The sequence below is a fragment of the Chroicocephalus ridibundus genome, chromosome 21 (assembly GCF_963924245.1).
Source record: "Chroicocephalus ridibundus chromosome 21, bChrRid1.1, whole genome shotgun sequence".
Lineage (NCBI taxonomy): Eukaryota > Metazoa > Chordata > Aves > Charadriiformes > Laridae > Chroicocephalus > Chroicocephalus ridibundus.
Window position 1 is genome coordinate 2,427,394 of NC_086304.1, and position 27,816 is coordinate 2,455,209.

Below are 27,816 nucleotides of genomic sequence, written 5' to 3' on the forward strand. Positions count from 1 at the left end.
CTGGACTGCGCATGCGCCCTGCGACCGGCGCCGCGTGTCGTCTCCCCCCTCCCCGGAGAAGGGGGCGTGGCCTCGGGGGAGGGGGCGCGGCCAAGCGGGGAGGGGCGCGGGCGCCGCGCGCGAGCCGGCGGCTGCCTCGGGAGGAGGCAGCGCTCCAAGATGGCGTCGGCGGGGCCCGAGTCGGGGGGCAGCAGCGGGAGCAGCGGCGGCCTGGCGGGTACGGGGTTGGGCCCGGCGCCGGTGGGGGTCTCTGCGGGGGCTGGGGGGTGTGGGGCTGGGGGTCTGAGGGGGGTGTGGGGCTGAGGGAGGCACTGGGGGGCGGAGAGGAGGGCTCTAGAGGGGGTGTGCAGTGCTGAGGGGGCTCTGTGAGGGTGTGAGGCTGAGGGGGGGAGCTCCAAAGGCTTGAGAGGCGTGGGGTGCGTGGGGCTGGGGAGGGCTCTTTGAGGGTGTGAGGGGTACGGGGGGAGTGGGGCCGGTGGGAGCTGTGGGGGGGGCGAGACCTGCGAGGCTGGGTGTGTACAGGAAGGGGCTCGGGGCCTGGGCCGGGCTCTGCAAACCCGTGGGCCGGGGAAAGGCTCTCGGGGCGGGCCGGGGGTGAGCGTGGGAGGCGGGTCGGTGCTGTGGGGTGAAGCCAGGGGTGGGGGAGAGGCTTCTGGGCGGGGGGGGGACGAGGAGGAGGAGGAGGAGGCTGAGTCTTCCGGAGGGTGTGGGGGTGAGCACTGGGGGGTTATGGGCCGAGGCTCGGGTGGGATGGGCTTCGCAGAGCCCGGCTGGCTCCGTGGGGTGGGCTGAGGTTGAGCTTTCGCTGGGGGAGGTGGGTGTAGGGCTGACCTTTTCCTGGGGAGGAGGCTGCAGTGTGTGGCAAGGACCCTCCAGGAATGAATGGGGTCCGGAGGGGCTTGAAAACCCCCTAGAAAAGGGTAGTTGGAGGGGGGAGAGGGTCATGGGGATGGGGACTGGATTCTGTCAGAAGGGGCCCTGCGATAGGGTGGGGGGAGCAGAGCGGTTGGTGCCAGGGGAAACTTGACTCTCTGTTCCCTTGTACTTGTAGAGCCTGAGCCATGAGTCAGGTCGCCTGCCTCGGGGCTGGCAGCGGGTCCCGGATCCCTGGACTCGGCTGCTGGGGCACAGATGGGTGGGGGGAGTCCACATATCTTCCTTTAGTCGGGACTATGGCAGGGAGAGGGGAGGAGAGCATCTCCCGGGTGGAGGCACCCTCTTCTCTGCTGCATCTGGTGTTGGGCAAGGCGAAGGTGGCTTGTCAAAGCCATTTGGCACCTGTGGGAGGCAAGATATTGTGGAAACGTAAACGTCTTCTGGTTAGAGTTGTTTTGTTGACTAGAACCGGAGCTGGTAAGAGTCAAGGGAAAGGTCTTGAAGTCCTCTGGTGGCTGAGGGTTTGTCTTGCTCTGCTGATTTGAAATGCGAGCTGAACCAGAAATAAGCAGGGTTGGGACTGGGCACCGTCCTCATCCTCCCAGAGGGATGGTAATGATGGGTGGAAACCTCATCTGGGATAAAACAGGGCACTTTTGGTTCTTAAACCTGTGACTGTGGCCCCTCCCAGTATTCACACATCTGGTAGCGTTCTTGGGGAAGTCGAGAGCCATATTCCCATTTCCACAGGCCCCAAACCAGCTTCTTTACACTAGTTTGTGGCTAGAAACCAAAATGACTTTCTCAGAGCCTTCAAATTTGCATTTGGCAAGATTTAACCATCCTTCCTGAGCTTCTCTGGTGGAGAGTGGCCAGGATTTTTATTTATTATAATGCAATATGCTGAAGCTTCCTGGTCAGCATGATGGCACTTGCCACCCAAATCACATCAAGGAAAGAAGAAACCCACGGGAAGACTCGTGGCTGAACCCTGACTTCGGTGCTCTCGGCATGTTGCTGCTGCCCCACTGCTCTTCTAGAAGTATTTAGGGCCAGATTGCTGATCACCGCCCTGAAAGAAATTACTTTAATTGTTGCAGTAGAGTTGATGAAGCATCATCTAGTGGGGATGTCTGCATGCGCTTGATTTTCTGGCTTCTTTGCTGTGTCCTTTGGGCAGTGTTGCAGACAGACATCCAACGTTCCTGCTGTATCTTTGCTCACCATGTGAGCAGGCACGGGGGAAGTCATACCTGTCGGTCCGATAAAGCCAGTTTTGTGAGGAAGAAGAGAGCGCTTTGCTCTTTATTGGTTGCGGCAGCTGCTGTGCCTCAGCCCAGGGCTGAGCGTCCAGGGGCAAGACCCCCTGGGTCTCTTTCTTTTGCTTTGAGGCTTCCTTTGAGATCTTGATCTTGTTGCCATCTCTGAGCCGAGGAGGAGAAGCCGGCTTCAGAAAGCTTGAAGGGTTTTGAGAGCGTTACTTAAGAGAAAATATGCGAGTACACGAGTAAATCTCGTCTCCCTTCCTGATGGAATAATTGCCATTGTTTGCTTCTCCGGCTAGCGAGGTGTTGGCTAACGCGTGTTTCCCACAGGATTTGAATTCTGGTTGTGACAGAGCCTCTGCTGCCTGACGTGTGTGATGTGACGTACGTTCACCTTGGCTGATCCCTAACGGCGCAGGCTTTAAATCTCGGATTTCAGCCCCACCTCCGGGAGATCCAGGGCCTCTCAGGGTGGTCTGCCTCTGCCCTGGGCAGTGTTTGGGCTTTGGGTAGAACTTGGTTCCTCCGTAGCTCCTGGAGAGGACAGGTAGAGCTGGAGATGCCGAGAGCTGTGAGCCAAGGAGGGCGATCCTGAAATGGGTGCTGGAAGGGCTCACCCACCACACATTGGGTGATGTGGCTGCGGAGGAGCTGCCTGTGCCAAGGTCCCACCATAGTTGTCCCTCTCCTGAGGTGTCCCCAGCGCGTGTGTTTATTTGCCTTCTCTTGGCAGGACTTCTTCTGCCTTGCCGAGTGTGCTTTCCCGGTGTAGTAACGAGGCCCTGAGCAAACACCAGGTTGGAGCCGTAACTGGGGCTTTTGTTTTTGCCCTGGGCAGAGGCTGGGAGGGCAGCAGGATCGAGTTTTGGCTGGACAATGCCAACGCATGGCTTCAGCTTGAGTATCTGATGGCCATAGCTGTGCCTTGCTTACCTTGCAACCCCTTCAGATGCCAGGGAGGGGACAAAAGAGGGCCAGTTGTTGCTTCGGACATGAGGTTTTGCTTTGCTCCTTGGTAAATCTTAAACCACCTCAAGCCCTGCCATGGCTTTTTCAGGGGTACTGTCACCCTCAGTGGCCCATGGTGCAGTTTGCCCTGGGGGGCTGTTGCTCTATTACTGGCATTATCCAGCGTAGATAAAGGGGACGTGGTTGATTTTGAGACCCTTCCCGGTCTGGGCAGGCAGCGGTTTCCCCTCTCCCTGACTCAGCGTGTATTTCAACTCTCTGGGGAAACACCCAAAGAGATTTTTTCATTTTGCTGCTTTCGCTTTGAAGCAGCATGTGCCAAAAAATGCTAATGTGGGATTTCGGTTGTTTGGTCCTTTGTGCCTTGGGTGCCGCGGCTGCTTTATAATTACGGGTCCGAGGGAGTTGAGAGTTCATTGTCACCCCGGCTTCAGGCCCCTCCCTGGAGTCCACAGACAAAAGAATTGCTCTCAAAATGGCTCAGTCACTACTGGGGACAGGGAAATCATCCTGACACGTCTGAAGCGAGCTGAGAGCAGGGTCCCAAACTGCCGAGCCCTTAATGTAGGTGTAAAACACCCAGAAAGCCTTGCCGCCCCCCATATTCCTGCAAGAGGGACAAAGCTTTCTTGGTCCCACCTAACCAAGACTGAGCACACAGGAGGGAAGATGAGTTTATTAAATAGAAACATCTGAATGGCTCGTCATCCTCAAGCTTAAAATAGGACCATCAAATGACTCCAAGTCCCGTCTCTGTTATAAAAATCTCTTCTTCCCAACCATCAGCTGTGAAGTCTCTGTGGGTGTCGCAGGTTAGTATTGTCAGCTGGGTCCTGTCGCCCAAACTCTCGCCGTCCCTTTTGGTGCCGTGGGAGTCGTGCTGGTGTGTGTGATGCCCACCCCGGCGTGGGGCAAAGCTCCTTTTCTCTAAGATGGAGACAAAAGATTACCGTTGAAAGAACAAAGGTAGGAGCCAGCTTGTCTAAATAAATGACAGATTCATCTGTCGGAGGGAAGCTTGTCTGGCAAAGTGGTAGCTAGAAAGCGAATGAGAATCATGTGGTTTTGAGGGGGCACCGATGACCTGGAGTACCATTTCCTGAATTATAACTGCATTTCCCTTTGGAAAGTAAAAGCCGCTCCTCCCTCCCTCTGGCTCCGCTGCGTATTGTTGAAGGGGTCCGCTTGGTGTTTTATTTCTTCTCCCTGCCACCCCTTTTAGCCCTGCAGGCTTTTTTTTTTTGAGATGGAGGTGAATTAAAGCTGCCTGCGTTACTTTGCTGTGCTCACCCAGAGCTTCCTTCTCCAGGATCAGGGCATTGTTTTCCCCCCAACAAGGTATCACGCTCGTTCTCGCCTCTTCTTGATTACTCTGTAATAGTGGTGATTAAATGTATTCTCTCGCTGCATCCCTACGGACTCTGCCTTGTTTAAAAAGCGGAGCGCTCCCAGGGCAGAAAGATACCTTGCGTCTGACCTAAATCTTACTCTTCTGGGAAAGGATTGTTTATCTTCCCCCAAATTAAGAAGGTGGTGCAGCCACCAGGATTCGGATTTCCCTGTCGCCAGCTCCCTCTGGGGTGAGTTTTGAGCAAGTCCCGTAATCGCTCAGCTGGAATAGGGGCTGTTGACACGCTCCCTTCCTGGGGCTTGGTGATGTTGGAGAGCAGGCTGGAAAAGGAATGCTCAGAGCATTTATTGTTAGGATTTGTATCCCCAAAGTAGCTCCCAATAGCCCTAAAGCTGGACTTTAAATTTACCGACACCCCGGAAAACCTGGTGCTTTGGCGTTTCTTGAATAGGTGCTGTTGTCTGGGAGCGGGGATTGGCTTAAATGTTAAATCATGGCAGTGTTTTGGTGGAAAGCGGGAGTAATGCAGAGCTGTAAAACTGGTGGGCTTCGGCCAACGGTAAGATTAATCTTCAAACGGCAGAACCTTGTGCAAAGCCAACGTGCCAGAAGATGCTGCTGGAGGGAAGGAGGCTCTCCCCAGCTCTTCTGCAGGTTACAGGGGCAGGACTTGCCATCAGGTGTTCCAGAAAGCGGTCTTGTCCAAAATGCCTTCAGCAAAAATAAGTCTGAGCCCTCTTCTGCCAGGAAACTGGAGATAACCTCCTTCCTCCTCCCCTCGAGATAGTTTTGCTCTGAACCATACGGAAAAGCAATAACAGGAATACCGGGTGGCGTCTGGCCTGGCTGCGTTAGCCCTCGCTCGTATGTGCCTCTTTTCCAGCCCCTTCCCTGAAGCTGAAGGTGGTTTTAGTGAACTTGCTGACTTACTTATTTTCTTTTAATTGTGCTTTTTGCAGTTCTGTGGTGCTCTTTGACTCCCAAGTGGTTTGATAACGAGGACCAAAGAGTTTGCGTGTCTGCCGTACCTCAGAGTTGGTATTTCTGGGGGAGCAGGAGGGCATGGCTCCGGCCAGAGGGCTGGTCTCAGGAGAGGGGTGCCGGGGGAAGAAATACGGCCGGGAGTCAGGAGCAGATGCTGGAAACTTCTCGCTCACTGTCCTTTTTGTCTTCAGAGTTTCCACCCTTCAGGCCTGCCGTCTGCCCAGTGCTCCGTGGGCTGCTCCATCCTCTGCTGCTGAAGACATCATGCATCTGAGTCTCATTTATTTGGCTTGGAGATTGTTTTATTTATTTCAAATGTTTTCAGTGGAGAGAGTAACTCATTGTCAGTTGAGATAGATTTGTGTTTCTTTGCACATTTAGACGGGGTTTTGTTTGTCGGTGTTCTTGTGACCACTGATCTTTGGTCAAGGTCTGCTGTGCTGACAAGACACGAAGGAAAACTGGTTTCTTCCCAGCCCCGATGAGTTATGTTGGTTTTGGATTGGAGTTATCCCAAATAACTGGTTGCTGTGAAGTGCGTCTTTTCCTGGAATCGCTGGAATAAGCCCCAAACGGTGGATCCAGACTTTCAGTGAGGTCAGTGCTCGTCTGCTGACGTGAGCAGTGACCTGTGCTAACCAGCCTCCAGGTGGTGGAGGCGCAAACCCCATCCTTTTTGGTACATCCTCTTCTCCTCCCCTTGGGTGAGTGCCTCTTCTGCTCACCTCTGCAGAAGGCGGAGGAGTTGCTCATTTGGGGGCTTTTAATTTGATTTTTAGATGTCATGCTTGGCCTCAGCTCTCTTCTGGGTACTTAGAAAATGCTGGTAACCTTCTGCACGGAAGCCTGTTCTTAGTTCTGCCTCTTGGATTAAAAAATGGCTTTATTTCTCTGTGGCTAGGTGTGCTGACCTCCTCGCAAAGCACTTGGCAGTTTGCTGGTGAAGAGAGATTGAGGAAGGGTTTACTGTTTCTGCAAAGCGGCGAGAAGTGTCTAGATAACGTTACAGAGATTGCGTCTCCCCTATCTTTCTCTGGGCCTTTTCCCAGCGTGTCACCCGCTTGCCGGCATGGACACGTCAGCAGTATCCAGTGACTTCCAGGAGTGTCCTGTGCCTCCATCAACAGGCTTGTAAAACAAGTGTAGGGGAGAGGGAGGAAGATGCGCTAATCCGAGGTGGTAAAATCAGTCATGCGTACGTCAGCTGCCGACTGCTAACGGTGGTGGGAAAGATAACCCCGACAGGAATCTACAGCGTGCAAGAGCTCTTTATCTAGAAATTGAATTCACGAACTCTCTTACAGCAGCTTTGAAGCCGTTGGTTTAATGTCCTTAACATAATTTATCAGAACAAGTCTATCGATGCAGAGAATTTCCGAATTATTACTCACTGCTTGGCCTTCTGGCCAAGATCAAGTGTTTGTAAGTGTTTTATCTTCCTCTGGAGGGCCGTGTTCTGCGCTGGCAGGGGCGGGCTGCGTGAGCTCACGGGTTTGCTTCCATCTCCAGCTGCTGTGATGAAGAGCGTTGGCTTTGACTCTTAGCTCAGGCCGGACTTCTGCAGTTTTCCGTAAGAGCTTCCTAAGAGAAGCAAATGAAATATTTAGGCTCTTATCTTCCAGAGCTGTGGAAGAGGTTTTTATTGTGCACGACTAAGGTGCCTTGCTTAGAAGTGTTTTGCTTCTGAAGTTTAGACCTTTGTTTTCTTAACTGGTAGAAACAGGATTTCTTTTCGTGTTTCTATAACTTTCTTAGGGAAAATATCTCGTGTTTCTTCAGTTAGGTAAAGTATCAGTTCACCGTGACAACTGTATAACCTTTTTGTTTTTCCTTGTATAGATTTCAGCTTTTTGTGCTGCTCGGTGATGTCGTTTCGAAGAGGTAGATGTATTGCATATATGTGCTTAACAAAAAAAGCATGGTTTCTTCCTCTCCAGTAACCAGCAGCAAAATGCCAGATTACGTAACTGTCTTGGCTTTTGAGGATTGACAAAATTTGGTGGGTTGTTTCTTTTTTTTCCCCTAAATAATCTGCTACCACTCTCAACAAAAAGCTGCTGTTTGATTGAAGTGTGTTGTGTAAGCGCTCTCCTGACATCTAAACAGCTCTCCGCATCGCTGTGCGCACCAGCAGGATTGTTCCAGCGGGGCTTTTCTGCTTTGGTTTCCGCCTGGTTTGCACTTTGAAGAAAAGAAATCTCGCTGTTGTTCCATTTTGCAGCCATGGCCTTGGACTGGGGGGGGGACTGATCCCAACAGACTTTTTTTGGGGGGGCGGGATTAGCAGGTAGAGGAAAAAAAAAAATGTGTTGGAGGATTTCTGTGCGGACAGAGACTTGGATGCGTCTGCGGGGGCTCCACCGTGCTGCACGTCCTCCAGGTAGTGTTTGGTGGGTCTAAGGCTTGGGCTCACGACCGACTTCTGTGTGTGCAGAAGTGCTCTTACCGACGGTGCCACCGCCTGCAGGCAGAGTCCAAGTGAGGAGGGAGAATATTCCCATTTTTGAGCATTAAGAGGACCTGTCTGGGGCAAACCCTGCTGCCTCCCTTGCCCTGGCCGTTTGTTTGGCGGAGCTAAAGCCCGCCGTCAGCAGCAGGGCTGGGGGGGGACGGGCAGTGCATGCCGGTGGGATGTGTCCTAGCGCTCGGCTTGCCCTGCTCAGACGCTGGAGAGTCGAGCTTGATGATGTGTTTGGGTGTGCTAACATTTTCACTTTTTATTTTTGTCTAAAACATGAGGCGCAGCTCAAATCTGTCTGAGCAGCTCTATTTAAAAATAGAGCAAAGTGGGTATTTGTCCCGGCTGTACCAAATTAGCATGCTCGTTTGCTAGACAAGTGAGGATCTGACCCGAATGCCTTGTTCCGTGCTCCTTCCAGTGAAATATTTGTCTGCACTGTTTGACCAGGTGCCATCCCCACAACTTTTTAGCTTTTTTTCCTAGCATTTGTTTCACAGTCGGTAAGGGTATACTATCTGTTGCTGGCTGAAAATAATCCTGCACAGCTAAGGCTGGCGGAAGGCAGCTATTTATTTAGGTTGATTCAGCTTCCAGTAAACAGCTCGGAGGAATGCTCTGAAGTCGCCCATAGGGATTGCTCCCAGAATCGTGAAAGAAAGAAAAAAGGAAACTTTTTAGGACATCATGAATTCATTTTTGGACAGGACTTTCTAACCCTGATCTGTTTCCTTTGGCCAGAATTAACTATTTAGGTCTCTCAAGCCATTTTTTCAGTTGCCAGTCTAGGTCAGAATTACGGCTGACGATCTTTCATTTTAAAGAGGCGTTTAAAGAGATGCAGAAATAGTAGCTTATTGGAGATTATTTCACTTTGTTACATTTATGCCATTGAATTTAACACCTTCACTTCTCCGAGCAGAGCGTGTGGGACGACACAAAACTGCCTCTACGTAGCAATAAAAAGAGGTGGAGATAACTGAAACGTTTTCATATGGAATCCTCTGGGTTTTGTTCTCTGGCCTCAGCTGGTAATGCTTTTGGTAACAGAGGGAGCTTGGTTTTGCGGGAGGACACATGATAGACCTGTACATGGCTTCAGTCCTGCCTCGGAGCCGAGCAGACCTCGTCAGCTGCGTCTTCATCCTTGCACTCGGGTGTGAATAAGCGTTTTTTTTTATCATGGTCAAACAGGAATTACCTATTTCCCAACCAGCAGCAAACTTGTTTGGAAACTAGCGGGAGGGAGGGGGAGCTTCCTGCCGCGGAAACTGGGTGTGCTGGGAGCAGAGCGATGCTGTGACCGTGCCGATGCTGGGACCGCAGGCTGCGGCTTTCCTTTGTTGACTCACCCTTTCTTGTAACCAGCTGGTGGGGAGGATTGTCGTTGTCGCTTCCGAAATCACTTCATGAAAGGGCAAACCAAGATGCCGTGGTCTTGGGGCAGCAGGGGAAGAGGAGAAGGTGAAGCCGATGCTCTGGGCTGTGCTGAGGTGCTGTACATCTTCCTCAAACTCACGGTGACACCTCTTAAGATAAAGATATCCCATGGTATCACAGGGGACAAACCAGATCTGCCTTGGGATGCTGGCTCTTCCAGCCAAGGCTCATCGAATATTCTCACTTCTAATGTTTGTTGCATGTGATTAAGGCAGCGCAGAGAAAAGATTTGCTGCCGGGTCCTCTGGTGAGAGAGTTTTAGCTAAATCCTAGTGGAATATGGTTTTGCACAGATGATTAAATATTAACACAGTGAATCTCCAAGGTGATAAGGCTGGTGGTGCTGCTTTGGGATTGCTTAAATCATGGGGCTTTTAGAGGTTTCGATTTACGTAATTACAGATACTTGCTTAAAAAAAGGCTTAATTGCTATTGAATGGGTGTTATATTGTGATGCCCGGGATGTTTCCTCCATCCCTGGGTCCTGATGGATCTTGGCAAGTTCAAAACCTTTGTGGCAAGGCGACGGAGTTGAGCTATATTGGTTTCTTCTTGACCCACGAAGTCCCAGAAGCTTCCTCTGAGCTGGAGATGGTCCCAAATCAGGGCTGGTGGCGAGGGGAAGAGGGAAGGGATGCGAGAGGTGAAGTGGGGTGTCCGGCTCCGAAGAGCCCCGAGCGCCCCGGGAGGAGGAGGCGCAGGAGAGCTGGCTGCAGAAAACTTCAAATGCAAAAATTAGAGCTTGTCGGGAGAAACTTTCTTGTCTTTAAAGGGGGATGAGAGGGGGTGGGAAGGCAGTTGGAGCCAGTCGCTCTGCGCACGCTTTGTTTAGCAAAAAGCATTTGTCACAATCTTTTTTTTTTTTTCCCTTCTCGTTTGCTTGTTTAATATGTATTGAAATGAGAACTTTGATCATTCGATAAGGGGATCAGAAGGCTGCTGGATTTTGCTGTTAAGTACCTCTGTTCCTTTTGCTGAACTGCAGTTTTTGCAGAGCTGTAGCGCTTGCTGAAATCACAGCGTGAGTCTTTGCGCCGGTTGTAACGGGCGAGCAGAAGGGGCTTTGCCGCTGAGCGAGCGGTGGGTGGACCCAGAAGGATTTGATGTAGTAACGCCTAATCTGGTAAAACAATTACTGGACGCCAGGGGAAGTGACCCTCCGCTTAGTCGGCGGCGTGATGGGGGTGTTGCCTTTGGGTGAGGGCGGTTTTTATAAGGCTGCGGTCATGGCTCCCACCTAAAAAAAAAAAAAAAAACCAGTTGCTGTGTCTGAAGCAGAAGGCAAAACAAAATGAAAGAGCTTGGCTGGTTTTCGGGGCTGAAAGCACATCACTGTTTTATGCATCTGCCTGGCGGGGGCAGTGTCCCTGTCCTGGGAGCTCTTGGCCTCGCCGGTGTTGGTCTCGATCTGCTTTTGTGGTGTAGACGGACATCGCAGAGGGACAGAGTCATCTAATTGCCTTTTTTTTTTTTTTTTCCTTACTGCATCCAAAAAACCCCAAGACAGGAATCCAGCCTAAAAGAGAAAAGTTAGTACATCACCTCACAGATATTTAACACTGTGGTAGTTATGAAAATCCCTGAGCTTGGTTTCGAGTAGAAGGGTTGATGTCCTGGGCCTTTTATTAAAAGGTCCTGGAAATAATTTTAAGCTAAAGCGTGGTCAGCGCAGCTACTGAACACTGCAGAGCACTTGGCCCTCCCAGTTCTAATTAACAGGCAGCAATGATCCTGCACAGCCGTATAACCCCGTCGAAGGCAGGGGCGTTGCTGGTGCCACACCTGAAGGTGGTCCGGTGTGTTGGTGTGCGGGCAGAGGGGTGCCGGGAGCCAGCAGAGCGGGCAGAGCAGACCCTGGCCAGTAGCATCGGCACAGAACTGAGTTTGGCTGGTGAGCGGTAAGCAGAATCGCGTTTCCTTGTGCCTTGACAAAAACCCTCTCTGCTCTAAGAGGAGGAGCTGGGAAGAAATCAGTCATGAGTCAGTGCTTTTTTCAGATGCCTTAAAACATTGGAACCAAAGCGTTGCAACCAAAGCGGTGTGTCAGGCTTTTTTTTCAGATGCATAACAACTATTAACCCTTTCTGAGTGTGGCTTTTTTCTTTTGACAGGATCATCTACTTTCAAAAAATCACTCACCCCTGAGGTAAGTTTCTGACCGACAAGCTGGTTTGTTCCCTGGCTGAGAGAATGCCCAATTTCAGACTTGAATGAGATCAGAAAAATAGCAGACAAGTTAGGGGTAAACCAGGCAGGGGTAAGTACAGTAAGTTGCAGATACACGTTTGGGAAATCGGAGCATCTCTCCTTAAAAAAAGAATCTCCACTTAAAAACCCAGGTTGTCCTGAAGCTCAACAATTCTCGTGCCAGCAAAACACCACGTAGATATTCTGCTGTGAGCAAGATGTTCAACTCGTTTTGACTGAGAAACGCCATTTAACAACCACATGTCTTAGAAGATGATGAGTCAAGTGAGCTCTTGTAGCATGAATCAGAGCAGAATTTGCCACCTTCCTAAAATGTTTCCTTAAAGACTTGGCCTTCCTGGCAGAAGGCATGGTGACCAGCTGTGGTCGGTCCAGACTCGCTTACAGCTGATCTGTCTGTGATGAGGGTGATTTTAGAAAAAGGCAAACCCTTCCAGGTGGTCTTGTGTGAAGGTGTTTCTCTCTTAATTAGGTGTCTGGCCTCAATCACGAAGGAGTCGATGGGTTCCCTGAAGGCATTTCAATGCTGTTGCTGTGCCAGGGGCCAGCCTGTATCGTGTCCCCCTTTTGCACGTGTGCAGGGACCTGGGTCTTCAGCACTTCCCAGGCTCCATCTTTGAGAATAACAAAATTATGCCGGGTGGTTCTGGTCAGACACCACCCTCTAAGACATCGGGTTTTACATCCTCGGTTCTTACCATCTTTTACTCCAACCCTAGATGCCGGGTTCTTCTGGGCAGCCGGGCTCACAGACGATAAAGAAAGGGCACAGAGGAGTGGACTCCACGGGCGAGACTACCTATAAAAAGGTAAGTTGTCTCTTGCACAACTCCTTTGACTGTGGCCGTTCTCCTCTTTGCAATGCAAGTGCTGCCCAGAGCAGCAGCGTGTCTCATGAGGTTTGGTGTCAGACAGTGGGTAACGTCTGTGACAGTGGCTGAAGATCTCAAAGGAAGCAAAAACTGAATACGCGCTTTTTTAGCTTCTCTTCTGTAGCCTTCTGAAGAGAGGATTATTTTTAAACTTTGCCCATTAGCAACACTTCCTAGGCCTCTTCTCTCTCATTGGGTGCTTTCCATGCTCTTTGGGCACAATGGTTTCTATAGATCTTGTGGCATTACTGGAATTTGCTTTACAAAGGGGAGATTGTTTGGGTGGTTTTTAAGAGTCCGTAAATGTGGGTATTTTATGGGTGCTGCTTCCAGTTTGTTGGACTTCATCAGAATGGTCTGAGTTTCTCTGAGTGAGATGGACTTCTAGGATGTAGATTAAATGGGTAAGGGCTTGATATGGGCATGTCACCGCTTTGTGTAAGCGAAGCTTCTGGTCTGAAACCTCTGATTCAGATGTACCTCCATCTGTCGGGTGTTGGAGTGGATTCAAACGGTGTTTTCACAGAAGCCGGCGTTTGTTATACCACCCTTTTTGAAATGGCTCCTGTTTCCGGGACTGGGATCTGGCTTTCAGTTTCCCAGCAAATTCAGAGATAGGAGGTTAGCAGTAATAGGAGAGAAAAGTAGAAGCCAATGGGAAATGCCTGAAATGTTTCTTGCAAGGGTCCCAGAAACCTGGTGGGACACTGCGTGGGATTTATCTGGGAATGAGACTAATGGACAGTCGGTCTGTTTTCCATCCCTGCCTTTTCCGGGGTGGTAAGTTGTTTTTTAAAATTCTTTGCCCTCTAAAAGTGATTGTAAACAGGCAGTCAGCTGCTCAGCTGATCGTGCTGGCTAATAGAGGAGAAAAAATACTTGTTCCTTGGCAACCTGGCCCTGTGGCTCTGTGTTCACAAACAAGGCAGCAATGCTGCTCCGTGTTGGTTAGTTCTGTTTCTCATCGGTGAGACTGTCCTGGGAGTTTAAGCGGGGCTAGGTGAGCTGAGCCGAGATCTATTTTCAGCAACTTTAGCCTTTAGAGGGTAAGGAGGGAAAGCGGAGTCAAGTTCTTCCTCCTTTCCCATCTCATACTGAGGTAAATGTCGGATACACACAGGTAGCTGAAGTTGGAAAGACCGTTGTCTTACAACAAGCTGGAGTTACTGCTGGGTTTTGTTGCTCTCTTCAGAGAACGGTGAGCAGGTCTCTTGCAGCTATAACAGAAAAACAGTTAAGTGGGAGAAATGTTCCCATTTGTTTTGCAGAGCTTCATGGAGGATGTGTGTCTGGAGAAAAGACTTGAAATGTCCGTTCCCCAGCTACTGCGGTGGCCTCTGTTGCCAAATGCTTTGATCCACAGTGATTTCTTGCATGTGGCAGGGGCTGGGCTTTGTTTAGCTTAAGGAAACAAACACAAGCTAGCTGGATCCTGAGCCCTCGATCTTGTTCTGGGTCCAGTTGCTTTGTGTCGAAGCCAAGTGAAATGTCCGTGAGCTGCGGTGCACAAATCCGAGCTGCACCTGCTCTGCAGCCTCAACATTTCCAGCAGAGTTCATAGCTCCGTGCTCTGGGAATCGACAGGCTGTGTAACATCGGGGTGTTGGGCAGATCTCATCTGAGCTCTTCTGGGAAAGACAGCCCGTAGCAGGAGCTGGACTGAAGCACGTCCCAGTGGTCTGAGATGAGATCATCTGCTTTGTAGACAGAAGAGGACTCTTGATGTGAGTAGCTGTTAGAAGAACACAGTCCTGCATTGTTCTTGGGCAGTTTGTGCAGAGGATGCAGGAGCAGGATTCATGTCTTCGCTCCTTATTTAAAGACAAGAGTGAACCCCTTAGGGTTAAAGAGCCACAACCCAGCAAGGGAGGCAGACGGAGGAACCCGGTAGCACCAAACAGAAGTGTGTGTTGTGTGCAGACTGTGCCTGCTTTGTCCTGTAGAAGACCCAAGTCTGTGCCCAAGCTGGGGAAGGGCAAGCTTCAAAGCGTGTAATTCCAAGACCTGGCAGACCAAGGTGTCAAGAAGTGTGTTTAGTCCTGGGGGCACAAGATAATCTGTCCCTGGATGTCTTCCCCCTCCGACTGCAGGGTGTTGAGATGAGAGTGGGAGGATGAGAAGAAATTCAGTCCTTTTAAGGACCAGCTGGATGTTGATGCCATTTGAATCCTTTACTGCTCAACTACCCAGAGTGCAAATGTAGAGTAGGATGCTATCAGGGACGAAGGGGTGTTCCCATCGCCAAAGTGATGTTAGTCCATGAGAAAGAAACGACAGAAGCTGGAACCAGTAGGTGTGAAATACCCTAGCTAACAGGGCTGTCTTAATCTGGGGGCTCTTTCTTCTTTAACTCCTTTCATTGCTGTTTTCAGTCTGCTGCTCCACGTTGTCTAACTCATTTTCTCTGCCCCTCCAGACAACATCATCTGCCTTGAAAGGTGCCATTCAGCTGGGCATTACACACACAGTTGGAAGCTTGAGCACCAAACCCGAAAGAGATGTTCTCATGCAAGATTTCTACGTAGTAGAAAGTATTTTCTTCCCAAGGTTGGTGCTTGCTTTCTTCTCTCTCTGGTGCTTTGAGGGTGGGTAGCGGTGTTAGTTCCTAACGCAGGCTTGCTGTTCTGTGTGCTTCCGTGTGTCCCTTTCGGGTGGGTGCTTTCTAGGCCTCGAGTGTGTTAGAAGCAGCCAGACAGTGGGTGTTTGCTTTTAGGGCATTTTCTTAAGAAATGTTTCAAATACAAATACTTGTGTGTGCTTCTCTCCTTGATCAGTGAAGGGAGTAACCTGACCCCAGCTCATCACTACAATGACTTTCGGTTCAAAACCTATGCTCCAGTTGCCTTTCGCTATTTCCGCGAGCTGTTTGGGATCCGACCAGATGACTATCTGGTGAGTTGGCGGTTGGACCAGGTTCCCATTTGTCGCATGCTCCGTGTGATGGGTGTTTGTTGTCCTCTTCCCCCTCTTGGAGTGCTGCGAGGCCCCGTGGCAAGCTCTGTAAGCACAGCAGTGGGTGCTGATGTGACCCTGGGGTTTGCCTCTGTGAATGTTTTAAAGGAAGAGCGTTCACACAGAAGTTTCCTATTGATGTCTCTCTCACCTCTGCGTTTCTCACCTTGTCCTCAGTACTCGCTCTGCAGTGAGCCACTCATTGAACTTTCAAACTCTGGAGCCAGCGGTTCCCTCTTCTACGTATCCAGCGACGATGAGTTTATCATCAAAACGGTTCAGCACAAAGAGGCTGAGTTCCTACAGAAGCTGCTGCCTGGCTACTACATGGTAAGTCACTTGGGCGAGGCTTTCTCTGCAAGCTAGGGGAGGGCCCCCCAAATGTACAAGCGTGACAGATATTGCTGTGCACCACCTGGTAGAGATGTGAGTGGAGGTTAGATCTGTGCCCCAGCTGAGTGGCAGCTTCTCTCTCAACTGTCCAGTGACAAAGACAGTCATGGACTAACGCAGGCTGCCAGGGTGTCACGAGCCTGGCGTGCTGCACAGGGGTCTCGGGTTGCACTTGGTGACTGGGACCCTTTTGGAAGGTTGGAGGCTGCTTCGTCACCAGCTGTGAACTGCTTGTTGCTTCCATGCTGCGCAGCGTCATGCCCATGGTATTTTGCCTTGGAAAGCTGTACTTGTGTTTCCCTTCCCTGGACTATGCTTGGTTCTGTCTGCAAAGATAAAGAGTTGAAGAATTTTAAGTTTCTAGCAGCAGCTTTGAGAGTAAAGGCGTATAAATTTTATGAAAGTGGCTATAGCAAAAAAGGCTTTATCAGTTCTGGAGCAAAATCAGATCCCACCCTGAACACGATGTGTGTGTGATCTGACTGCTTGTCTTTGTGTCCAGCCTGGCCTTTGCAAGCCACCTCTGTGAAAGGGAATTTAGCCATGAGATGGTCTAACCCTAAGTGCCTTAGGGCTTTTTGATGCTGTTGGGGTCAATAGCTGAATTCCTTAAGCTGCTTCTGAACCCACAAGTATTTATGCTGTGATTATATCCCAGAGCCACGTTTTTCTTCAAAATTCTGTCTAGTGCCTTCTGCAGCTGCGAGAGTTTAGATCCATCTCTACCCCCGTGTATTTAGCTTGCCCTAAGTGACCAATTTAAAAGGCTAAGCACAAGATCTTCCTTTGCTCCAAAGCGTTCCCAGCTTAGCTTCTGTGTGAATGAGCAGCAAACTCCTTGCTTCCTACCTACAGTTTACCCGCTCAGCTTTGCGGAGGGGTTATTAACAACTGTAGACATCACCCATCTGTTCCCTGTGCTCACCTGCCCTTGTCTCGTAGCCTCTTTGGCAATGGCTTTGAATCCTTGCCAGCTCCGTTTCAGTAGAGAAGCACAGGAAGGAGCAAATAACTCCTCTAACTGGCATGCGAATAACCAGAATGGTTTTGACGGTACTCCTCTGTCTTTGGCGTTTCAGAATTTGAACCAGAACCCAAGGACGCTGCTGCCAAAGTTTTACGGCTTGTACTGTGTCCAGGCCGGAGGCAAAAACATTCGCATTGTTGTGATGAACAACCTGCTGCCGCGCTCTGTCAAAATGCACCTGAAATACGACCTGAAGGGCTCCACCTACAAGCGCCGAGCATCCCAGAAGGAGCGAGAGAAGGTCTTCCCTACGTACAAGGACTTGGATTTTATGCAGGACATCCCTGATGGCCTCTTCCTAGACTCTGATATGTATAATGCTCTGTGCAAAACGTTACAGAGAGACTGTTTGGTAAGTGGAAGGGTGAAGTGCATTTTTCTGAGCCTTTCCCACAGAAAGGAGGTGACAGTTGCCACCCATGTAGCCTCTGCCTGTCCACTTAGAGACCCTGTTTTTTTGGTGGTGGTGTGGACAAGAAGCAGGACCTGGACCCCAGTTTCGTTCAGTATTTCCAACCTGAATTAACCCCAGCACTGCCTCTAGGGGTGCAGGAGCCTCACTGTGCCAAGGTTGAGCTCTGGAGCCGGGCAGGATCTGGGGAGAGGGGTGGGATGATTGGCTGAGACTGGTGTCTCAAGTTGGGTGGCAGTGCAAAAGTCAGTCTTCTCCCCTGGCTTGGGTCCCTGCCTGCACAGGAGTACCACCGATGGCTTTCCTCTGACTCCCTCTGATGGCTGTAGATGAGCTGACTGTGCATGAGCTGGGGATTAAAAGCCATCCCCTCAATACACTGAGGGCTCTAGGCAAAAATGCTGAGTACGCTTCTGAAAATGTCTGCTCTGACAGTTTCCCTGGGCTTGCAGTAACGAGTGAGCCTCTGTTGACTTTCTGCCCAGGTCCTGCAGAGCTTTAAAATCATGGATTACAGTTTGCTTGTTGCGATCCATAACATCGATCTGGCTCAGAGAGAGCACGCGATGGCGGACGGGACATCCCAGACCGACATGCGGCGACCGGCTGCCCAGAAGGCCCTCTACTCGACAGCCATGGAATCCATCCAAGGAGAGGCCCGGCGAGGTGGCACCATAGAGACAGATGACCAGTAAGTCTGTGTCGGTGTTAACTGTTCCCAGTGAAACACTGTGAGGAGAGAGGGGTAAAACCCAAGCTTGGCTCATGGAGACTTAATTTAGATGCAGACAGGGCTGTGCAGGATTGCTGTCACGCCGGCCAGAGAGGTCTCAACGTCAAATTTCGTGCTTTTACCTTTGATTTCCTTTACTTAACGCACAAAAGATTTTCTCGCCTTCCAGGTGACATTTGAGAGTTCTCCGCCCGCCGGTTATTGGCAGCTTCAACTATTGATTTCCATCCACCTCTAAAAGGCGTAGCGAGTGCTTTGTTAGATCGGACTAAGAGCCCAGAAAGTCCAGCTGCCGTTTTAGTATGGATGGTAGTGGATGGTCTTTGCAGTTGCTTGGTCTCCTCTCATGGATGAGTTGGGATTAATCCTCATCTTCAATAAAATTGTCATAGGGGGGGAAAAGGGGTCAGTTCTCGGGAGGTTTAGCTAACTTACTGAAATAGCAATTTGCTCTGCCTTGTCTTCCCCAATTCGTAGCTGAACAGTAGGTGCCTCCCGCATGTTGACGCTTGTTAAATAGCTCACATAATATTCAGCCCACGCTAGGCTGCGTGAGAACACCCTGCTTCATGTTTGTGCCTTCTCCTCTTCTAGGATGGGAGGCATTCCAGCCCGCAACGCGAAGGGGGAGAGGCTGCTGCTGTACATCGGCATCATTGATGTGTTGCAGTCCTACAGGTAAGAAACATTTAGTAAGAGCTTTGTATCACCTAAGGGTGAAGACCACTTTCCAGCGTTGTCTGCCCCTGCTTGCTTGTCAAGATTGGCTTTCAAGAAATAGTTAAGACGCAAATAAACATTATTTTTTTTTTTAAATTTATTTGCCACTTTCTATTTTCTTGAAGTCAAGCATTTTGGGATCAGTTTCTGGGTCTTGCTTACTGTATTTACTTCGTGTTCCCGGAATAGATTTACTCTTATGAGGTTGTTTTTGTGTGCTGTGGTGGTTGCACACAGGCACTGTGCAGGAAGTGGCAAGGAAAAAACAAGCGGTGGCTTAAAATGGCCATAACCACTTCTCCCTGTAAAATGAAAAATAGCTGTAAGGCTTACCTTTTCTTCTATTTATATTAAAATGCAGTATGCAGAGGGTCACGTGTGTAACGTCGCTGTTAAATGTCACTGCAAGTTAACTGCCCTTGATAATGACGCCTGGGAAACTCTTCCCCCTTGGGAGAGAACTGTGCAATCAGCCCCGGTGTCTGTGGCACAGTGTTAGCAAAATGGGACAATGAAGAGAATCTAAAGCCACAGCAGCTTGTGTTTGGGGTTTGTTGGCCACTGTGGTCAGCAGCCAAGCTCGGTACTGAGCGAGCACGATATGATACAGACTGGGGACTTGGTGTGAAAACTCTTCTTAATTCTTTCCTTTGTCAGATTTGTCAAGAAGCTGGAGCACTCTTGGAAGGCCCTTGTACACGATGGGGTATGTAGAAAAATATCACTTTTTAATTTGTTTAGCAAGAATACCAGCATCTTTTCAAATTGTGCCCGCTGTCCTCGCTCCTTCTGGGCACAGGATCCTGGATTTCTAAGGCATGTGTGTGTTTCCCCTCTTATATAAAAGTATTACTTTCTAGGTACTCTCAGAAACGCTGCCTTTGTTAACACTCCTCGTCTACTCGTCTGTTAACAAGTGTTGATTGCTTTGTACATAATGCCTACTGCTTGTAGCTAATCTGCTTCTCACAGCCGCTAGCGAGAGCGGCTCTGAGGATCCCCGGCTGTTCCTAGTCCGACACAGCATGTGTTTCAAGGCTAACGGCCTGAGAGAAACTCATGTTAACCTTGATCACGTATTAATTCAGATTCACACATTAATGTTTGTCCCTTGGACTTCCAGGACACTGTATCTGTGCATAGACCCAGCTTCTACGCCGAAAGGTTCCAACGGTTCATGTGCAACACAGCGTTCAAGAAAATACCATGTAAGTATGTCCGCGCAGCTGTAACCTCAGCAATTGCCGTGGTTTCTGGCTTCTCCCTGCTCAGCAGCTGTGGTTTGGGAAGGTGGACGGTAGCGTGCAAGATCTTTAGGAAGTCTCTTGTGCTGTGTCACCCCTTCCTTCCTTCTAGATTGTTCTTGTCTCACAGATGTGACCTTATAGGAGCTGTTTCATCCATCAGCTTGTTCCTTCAGGGCACAGCCCTTGCGACAGACTCTGTCACTGGAAAGTTGCTGCATCGGGTTTTTTTCTCATTCTTGAATGTGTTAAAAAAATGCTTTCTGTTTTGTTTTTGTTTTTTTTTTTTTTTTTTTTTTTAAGTAAAGCCATCCCCTTCGAAGAAGAGCCGGTCTGGCACAACAGTTCCTCGGCGGAGCTGTCAAGGAGGAGTGCCTTCCCAGTCACACTTGTCGTGTGAGACAAAAGCACAAGTAACAACGGAGGCGGATATAGAGCAAGGTTAGTGCCTAGAGAGGTTATTTTTCAGCTTGTATTTGTCTAATCGAAGCTTGCGGCCTCCTGAGCTGTGCAAGACACCTCCACGTTGTTTTGTGGTCTTGCCAGGGGAGCGCTTGTTTTCTGGGGTTGTGGGTGCAGGAAACCAAATGGGGCCAAAACCTCGTATTCACCAAATGGCCTTTGACGGCACCGTGAGAAAGCCTGGAGGAGCAGCGAGCCCTTCAAACACTTGGCTGTTTCCAGGTATTCTGTTGCAACAAATGCAGGGCAGGATGATAAACCTTGTGTTTCAGTAAAAGCCAGGCCCCAGGAGGTGAGGAATTGTTTCTTCATGGGATCTTTCAGCCTTGTCCAAGCATCCGGCGTGGCCCGTGCTCCCCCTGGGAAGTGGGCTGAGATGCGTGCCAGTCCCATGGGCCTGGGCTTTTGCCAGCAGCTCGTCCCTGTGGGGTTTGGGCCAGGGCAGAAGCTGGGCTAGGTGGTCATGTGGAGACTGGGACTTGGACCAGAGAACTGCTTGTAGGGCTGGTTCTTCAGTGCTTAGGTCTCTCTGATGTCTTGGGCGGGATCCAGCACGGATCCCGACCTGTGGCTAGTGTGGGAGCTCGTGCCACACGATCCCACTTGTGCTGGTGATGGAACAGTCTGTGCTTCAACTCAGGTTCCCACCTTGGTCGCCCAGATCTCCTGCCCAGGACCCTGCCGGTAGACGAAGCTAACAGCGACTCCATCGCGACGACCCTGTCCACATCTTCCTTGGGCAGCGGAGGCCTCAACTCGCCCGCAAACAGGTAAGGCTCTTGCTGTTCTGGCGCATGGCGGGCCAGCGGCTCCTGCGTTCATGAGCTGTGGGAGGACTTTGTGCTGCTTTATGGATGTTGTGGGTTTTGGCATGCTTGCAGAAATACCCGTTTGAGTGGTCCGTGTGGTGTTGAGCAAGTTCGGTGCTGTTGGTTTGAGCATGTGCAAGGCGTGGAGCATTGTGTCATCGTTCCTGTGTGCAGTTCTTACAGATGACATGATCTTGCATCTTCTGCTTGGGCCGTGTGGGGGTCCCGGTGGCTTTTAGTTCCTTGTGTGTTCTGTATTTAATGGCTTTGTTCTGGAGTTGAGGTAATTGTGCTAATTAAAGTGAGGTGGTGAAAGCGTCACTGCCAAAATGTACGTGAAGAGCATTGATGTGACGATGGGTGATGCTGAAAATGACCTTCCTGCTGCTCTTTTCAGAGGGTTGGGCTCTCTTGCAACTTGCTGACTGGGTTAGCGTTGAGCTCCTACAACTCCTCGGGAAAGGAGGCTGCCAGGGATGTGCGCAGGTGTGTGAATGTCTCAGAAGCTGAATGCATGGACAGCCCTGAGGGGGCCGGTGGCTGCCTTTGAACGTTTTGTTTCTTGCTGAAGTGGTAAGACCGGCAGGGATGAGGAGGAGCTATGGTCAGAGGACGATCCCTTTCAGAGAAGTTGTTCTGAGGTGTTAACTTCTCCTTCTGGAAGCAATCGGAAACCATCTTCCCCATTCCTGACCCACTGCCTGCACAGTGGCACTGACTGAGGTGCCTGCTCTCTCCTGAGCTGCAGGAAAACGGGATGCAATTGTCATTAACGCCTCTTGCTGCCTCTGTAAAAGGTGGAAACTTCTTGGTAGGGATCCTAAACCAGAGCTGCTCCTTTCCAGTACGTCAGCATGCCTGAGGTGTTCTTTTTACTTACTTAACAGCAGGTCTCTCTCCTTCAATCTCTACGTAGGTCAGTGGGCGTACAAGTGCATAAAGCTGACAGCTCAGCAAAGGATTTGACTAGAACAGCTCCTGGCATCTTCCTGTCTAGGTGAGGGGAGGAACCAGACTTTGCCTGAACCCTTCTCCTGTCTGGAGGGTGTCCTCAGTGAGACTTACCCTGGGATTTGGCCTCACGCTTGTTGCTGGCCAGTGGTTACAGAGGTTCTGTACAGTCAGTTCACTCCTAAAATGCAGTGCTGTAACACAGCGTGTCCTGTGCCGAGGCTCAGCAGTCCTTAACGTGTCTGTCTGCTGTAAGGCTCAATCGTAAAACCTCTCAGGAAGGTGTCCTTCTCGCCCCGCGTGGCACTGAGCGCCTGTCTTGGTAAAAGCATACGTTCTGGTGGGTAAGAGCAAACTTGCTGCACCACTGGGTTGAGTCCCAAGAGGTTCCCCAGATGTGAAATCTGGTCTGTGTTTGCCCCAGGTACCTCTGGACTAGAGTACGCTGCTTACCGTACCCTGCGGGCACTCCAGCACGTGCTTACCCTTTGCCAACGTGCTATAAAACCACGTGCCAGGAGGGAGAACAGCCCAGTGTTCTCTCCTGCGTGGGGCCCTGGGATCCGAGTGCCCTGCGTCAGACCTCTTGTTAGAGGCTTAAAGCCACTTTTGCAAGGTCCGTAAATCCACTTGGGAGATCAGTAAAGCTCTGCAAACCCTGGAAAGGATGAAGGCAATTTGTGGATTGTTGATTTGTAACAGCATAACTTGTTGAATGGATTTCAGAAGGCGGTTTTGTGTTGGTTTCTTTTTTTTTTCTCCCCCTCTCTACAGAATCAGCCAGTCTCGTGGGGTGTTTACCACCCTTTGGGGAGGTAACCCCCATTTGAGAGGGGCACTTTTCTCTTAAGCGCTGTAATTTAATGGTGGACTTGGTAGTGTTAGGTTAATGGCTGGACTCAATCTTGAGGGTCTTTTCCAACCTAAACGGTGCTATGATTCATGCTGCAGCCCCGCGTTAGGGCAGTGCTGCTTTAGCGCTAATTAAGACAACCCTCAAGGGCTGTCTGCGCTGTAACCAACGCTGAGCATCCTCGCCTTTAATTTCTGCGTAGGTCAGAAGCAGCGAGTCACCAGTTTGAGAGCTCAGCAGAGGAGGAAGCCAGAGCGGCTCAGAGTAACCGGGCGCATAGGTGAGGCACGACCAGGCAGAGCGGGAGCTGTGCCTTCCCGACGGGGGTCCCCACATCTCCGTTCGGGTGTTGATCCAAAGGTGTTTGTGCAGGGTGATGTGTAGCCCGATGACTGAACAGCTCGATGCTTCCTGTACTTGGGTAACAGGCAATCGAATACCCACTAATTAAGGCAAGCACTGCAGGCAGGCTGTGACAAGCCCTGGGTGTCAGCCACAGGAGGGCCGAGCGGGTCATGCCAGCCCAAAACCTCCTCTGTTAGTCACCAGTGCCCCAGAGAGCCCTGGCTGCTCGGCCTAGGGGAAGTACGCACTCGCAGCCTTGACTCCTCGCTCAAGGGGCAAGGAGAGAGGCTGTGGTCACCATATCCTCAGGAGGAAGCGGGGCAAGACCCAAGCTGGGAATGGGAGTTCCTCAGCCAGCAGATTGCAGCCATTTTGCTGGAGGATCGTGGAAGAAGGAGGGAAATAATGGGGTATTAGAGTAAAGCAAGTCGTCTTCCCGGCCCCACCTTCCCTCCTTGGCAACGTATCCCATCAGGCGCTCAGCGTGCCCGTGTTATGTATCCTACTGTCAGGCTGTAGCATTCAGAGCGTAAAAGGTTTGTAAAAGGTTCGTTTTCAAACAAGGATGCCTCTGCCTGGCGAGGCTGAGACTCGCTGAGCTCCGGTGCTTCGTGATCTCTTCGTCCCTGGACTGTTTTCGCACAGGACCTTTTCTCTGTTGAGGAGGTGCTCGAAGATTTATGTAAAGAGGTGCTGCTGCTTGCCTGGACAAAAGATCCTTGTTTCTAATGTCTGAAGTCCCGTCGACTAGGGGGGATGATTTTCTAGGTGGTGTGTTTTGGGTGCCTGCCCCAGCAGGGATCGTGTTGCCTGTGCCTCCACATAAACCTGCCTAACAAACGCCTTTGTGCCGTGCTGGGTCGTTCCGTTGGCTGGGTACGACAGGGCAGCCCTGGAGATGGGACTTACTGACAGCTCACTTCTAAAAACTGCTTTACAGGTCTCCCCCTTCTGTTTCCCCAGCGGCTCCCCAGGACCTTCCATCCCTGAGTGTTCCACAGAGCTGAGAGAGCAGCTCGAAGACCTGCAGGAGACAGAGATAAGCTTTGTGAGTACCTCTGTTCAGGAGGAAGAGAGCGGCTCTGGGGGTAATGGAGAATTGTAGGGGTTATGTGGTCCCTAATTGTGCCGGGAACAGAGGCACTGGGTGGTGTGAGTCGACCAGAGCAGGAGCAGATCTTCTTAATCCCCCTCTGGTACGCGAAAGCTCAGCCCGCTTTGTACCAGGCACCGTTCCTGCTCTTGGTGATATCTGCTGCCCCAGCTGCCTTAAATTGGGTAAGCGGGAGGCAAAGCAGAGACATTCCTCTTTCCTGAGGGCCCAGAGCGGGTCTGATGGCAGAGATAAAGCGGGGACAGCAAGGCTCATCTTGCTCTGCCTGCAGCAGAGGGTGAATACTCACAGATCCTCCTGTTTTAATGTAAGATCATGGCTGGGGCAAGCCTGAACTCGAGAGCCCCCTCCGCTCTGCCTCTCCTGGGATGGGGAAGGGTTAGGGGAGGGCCAGGCAGGAGACCTCCTGCTGCTCTTCCTCGGAGGAAGGCAGACCCCTCCCCAGCATCTCCCCCTCTTTTCTCTTCACAGTGAAGCAACGCCGAGACCGCCGCAATGGAAGCAGACTGTTCTGCGCTCTGCGTGGTCTGTGGAGTCTGACAAACGTTCAGCCCCTGTTGCTGATTTATTATATATATTATTTTTTTTTAAAAAAGAAATCTTATCTGGACAGAAACCTAAACGCTGGAAGGCTGGGCTACACTTAGTGGGATAGTATTAACAAAGTCCGAGCCAGCGCAGCTGAGCCTCGGACACCTGGAAGTCTCCTTACAGCAGAGCCCACCGCTGTGTCCCTGCTGGCCTCCTTTCTTTGAAGCCCGGCGGGAGCAAAGCCGGCTGTTGGGAGGGAGGGGGAAGAGGAGGAACTGCTCTGCGTGGCCTGAAGCCCTCTGGAAAAGGGATCTGACTTTCAGGGAGTTAACTGCTTAAGACGTTGACACCACAAACCTTGCGAGAACGAGCAGCTCTTTGGAGTTCCTTGGGGGGAAACGGGCATTAGAGCCTCGTTGGGGCAGTTTGCGACAGAGCAACGTGGGTTTATTTTGTATTTTAAACAAGTTTTTAATTTAAGTGTTTCTCTGAATTCAGTCATATCACTTCTTTTTAGTCCTGCAGTATAGGCTTTTTTTTTTTTTTTAAATAAATAGGATTTTTTTCAGTGTTCCGCCAGAAAGTATCCCATGTGAGAGGCAGAAAGGGGGAGCAGGAGCTGCACTGACTGTGGATGGGCTTCTCTCCCCCGCCAGCTGCTCCTGCTGCCGGAGCCGCCTCCGTTTTCAACCTTGCATCGCCCCAAGAGCGCCGAGGAGAGCCGGGCGCTGCGCTGCTCGCAGGACTTTGAATGTGCGAAGCTTTTGAGATGTCAGGGAGGTTTTGGATTGCTTTACCCCCCGGTTTTTAAACTCGGCCCTTTCATCCTTTCCCCGCCCGGCAGGGAGTCGCAGGTGAAGGGAGATCTTTGGGAGGGGCACGCTTTTTTTAAAAGTATTTCTTAAGCAAACGGACCAAACCCAGCCTGCTCCGGTCCCTTCCCCTGCCCTCTGTCCTGCTGTGGGCACCACCTCCAAAACCCTTCCCGTTTTTATAGCGCGGCTCCCTTTTGATATCTCACCTGTATCGCCGCTCCTGGCGGCTCGAAACCGAGATTCCTACATAAACGGGACAGACTTCTGCCTCCACAAAAGTACGGGGCATTTTGAGTCTGATTTTAAACAAAATAATAAGCTGAAAGGAGGGATTGTTCTGCTGCCATTTCCCCGCGGTGACGCCTGGCCCACGCCGGCTGCAGACGCTTCTCTAGAGATCTCAGAGCAGATGTTGGACTGAGCTTTATTTTCACTAAATGCTTTTTTAAAAGAAATGAAGTGACTCTTCCCCGTGTTCCCGGTGGGTTAGAATCCTCCGTTCTTTTTTATATATATATATATATATAAAAAAAAAAATAATTTAAAGTTTGCCCTTGCGGTAGTGCAAGGGGTTTCTATACTAATTAGCAATGATTGCTAAGGAAACGAAGAATGTAGTGGTGTAGAAAGGGATTTTTTTAGTTGATGTTTCAGAGCCAAGTCTCTTCCCACTTCAACCTTTTAAAGTGGATGCAACACAAGCTGATATTTTTTAAGACAAAGCTTTTTTTTTTTTTTTTTTAAATGCTACTACTTTTTTTTTTTTTTTTTTTTTTTTTTTTCTTCTCTCGAAAGACCAAGCGGAATGGCCTTACTCCGGGTACCCGGATCCCCAGGGGGTTGGTGGAGCACCAGGACAGTCGCTGTTCACAAACTGTTTGGTTCTCAAGGGCTCTCAAACCTTCCGACGCCGTTGATGTCGCGCCGAGGCCCGCGAGCGGGAGGAGGATCGGCTCGGGGACGCCCGCGTTGTCCCTGCTGGACCTTCGTCTCCCTCCCTGCGCCTCTGACTCCCTCCAGCAGATTCCACTTTATCGCTGCAGTAACTGTCTATATTAGACACTCGTTTCGTATCTTCCCTCCTAACCCCTATTTGTTTGTTGGTTTTTTTTTTTTTTTACCAGGAGGGAAGAAAACAGAGTCTCAGTTTTTTTCATGATTTAATATTTATGAAATTGTATTTAAGTGTTGGGGTGTTTTTTTTTTGTTTTTTTTTTTCTTTTCCTGGGGATAGTTACTCGGCGAGTAGGGAGGTGGGGGGGGGGTGACGTTTATATATCGAACTCTGCTTTGTAATGGGTTTTCAGAACTGCTTCTTTTCGTGTGTGCGTGTTTCGAAGTGACGGGTGCCGGGTTTTCATGTCTTTTTAAACCCCCAAGTGGCTTTTCTCCAGCGCGGGGAGGGGACTTCGCTTCTCCGGCCACACCGGGGAAGGTGGACACCTACTGCGACCTCCAGATTGACGCCGGGTGACGGGACGGAGCATGGATGGACGGACCTCTCCTGTCCTGCTCAGCGTCGGCATTGTCGCCGCCGGGACACCCGGGGAGGGACAGACCTGTGTCCCCCTTCCCTTGCCCCATCCCTGGGGAGCAGCTCGCGCCGTGCGTGACCGTTGTCCTTTCGGCTGTGTAACGCTTGTGGCCTCGTCCGCTGTTGGAACCGCGCGCAATACACGGTGTGCTGCTGAACCCACCGCCGCCTGCCTCCTCTGTCCGGGGCGGGGACATGGGCTTTTAAAGAAAAAAAGCTGTATTTTTTTTTTTTTCCCTATGATCATCTTCCAAAGCAGGATTTCCAAAGAGGGTTTTGATAGGTTTGCGTAACAGCCCTGTGTTCGTGATATACTTGGGAGAATTCAACAAACTTATCTGTCCAGGAAACATTTTGTCTGTTTTGACATTCATTCCTGACAAAGTCTGAGTTAAAAACAACATCATAAACAACACAAACGCCAACATAAAAAGCCAGTAAAAACAAAAATATATTTGGAAAAACCCCGATGTTTTTAAACCAGATTTTTTAGGAAGT

The 27,816-nt window shown here is 50.5% G+C and overlaps 1 protein-coding gene across 11 annotated transcripts; it reads left to right on the plus strand.

Moving 5' to 3' along the window:
• The first annotated feature begins 16 nt into the window (after positions 1-16).
• PIP5K1A (phosphatidylinositol-4-phosphate 5-kinase type 1 alpha) lies at positions 17-27,476 on the plus strand. Of its 11 annotated transcripts, none has more exons than XM_063357359.1 (18): positions 17-217; positions 7,285-7,326; positions 11,455-11,489; positions 12,271-12,360; positions 14,840-14,970; positions 15,198-15,315; positions 15,553-15,705; positions 16,848-17,147; positions 17,693-17,898; positions 18,535-18,618; positions 19,318-19,366; positions 19,784-19,868; positions 20,208-20,345; positions 21,028-21,136; positions 22,092-22,172; positions 23,182-23,259; positions 24,288-24,372; positions 24,910-27,476. In XM_063357359.1, the coding sequence occupies exons 1-18, from the start codon at positions 160-162 to the stop codon at positions 24,910-24,912; spliced, it is 1,845 nt and encodes a 614-aa protein (XP_063213429.1). In that variant the 5' UTR covers positions 17-159; the 3' UTR covers positions 24,913-27,476. The 11 variants fall into 11 exon arrangements, with proteins under 11 accessions (XP_063213429.1, XP_063213438.1, XP_063213437.1 ...); XM_063357358.1 differs by having other exon boundaries at positions 22-217; positions 21,007-21,136; positions 24,265-24,372; XM_063357357.1 differs by having other exon boundaries at positions 22-217; positions 21,007-21,136.
• The last annotated feature ends 340 nt before the right edge of the window (positions 27,477-27,816 follow it).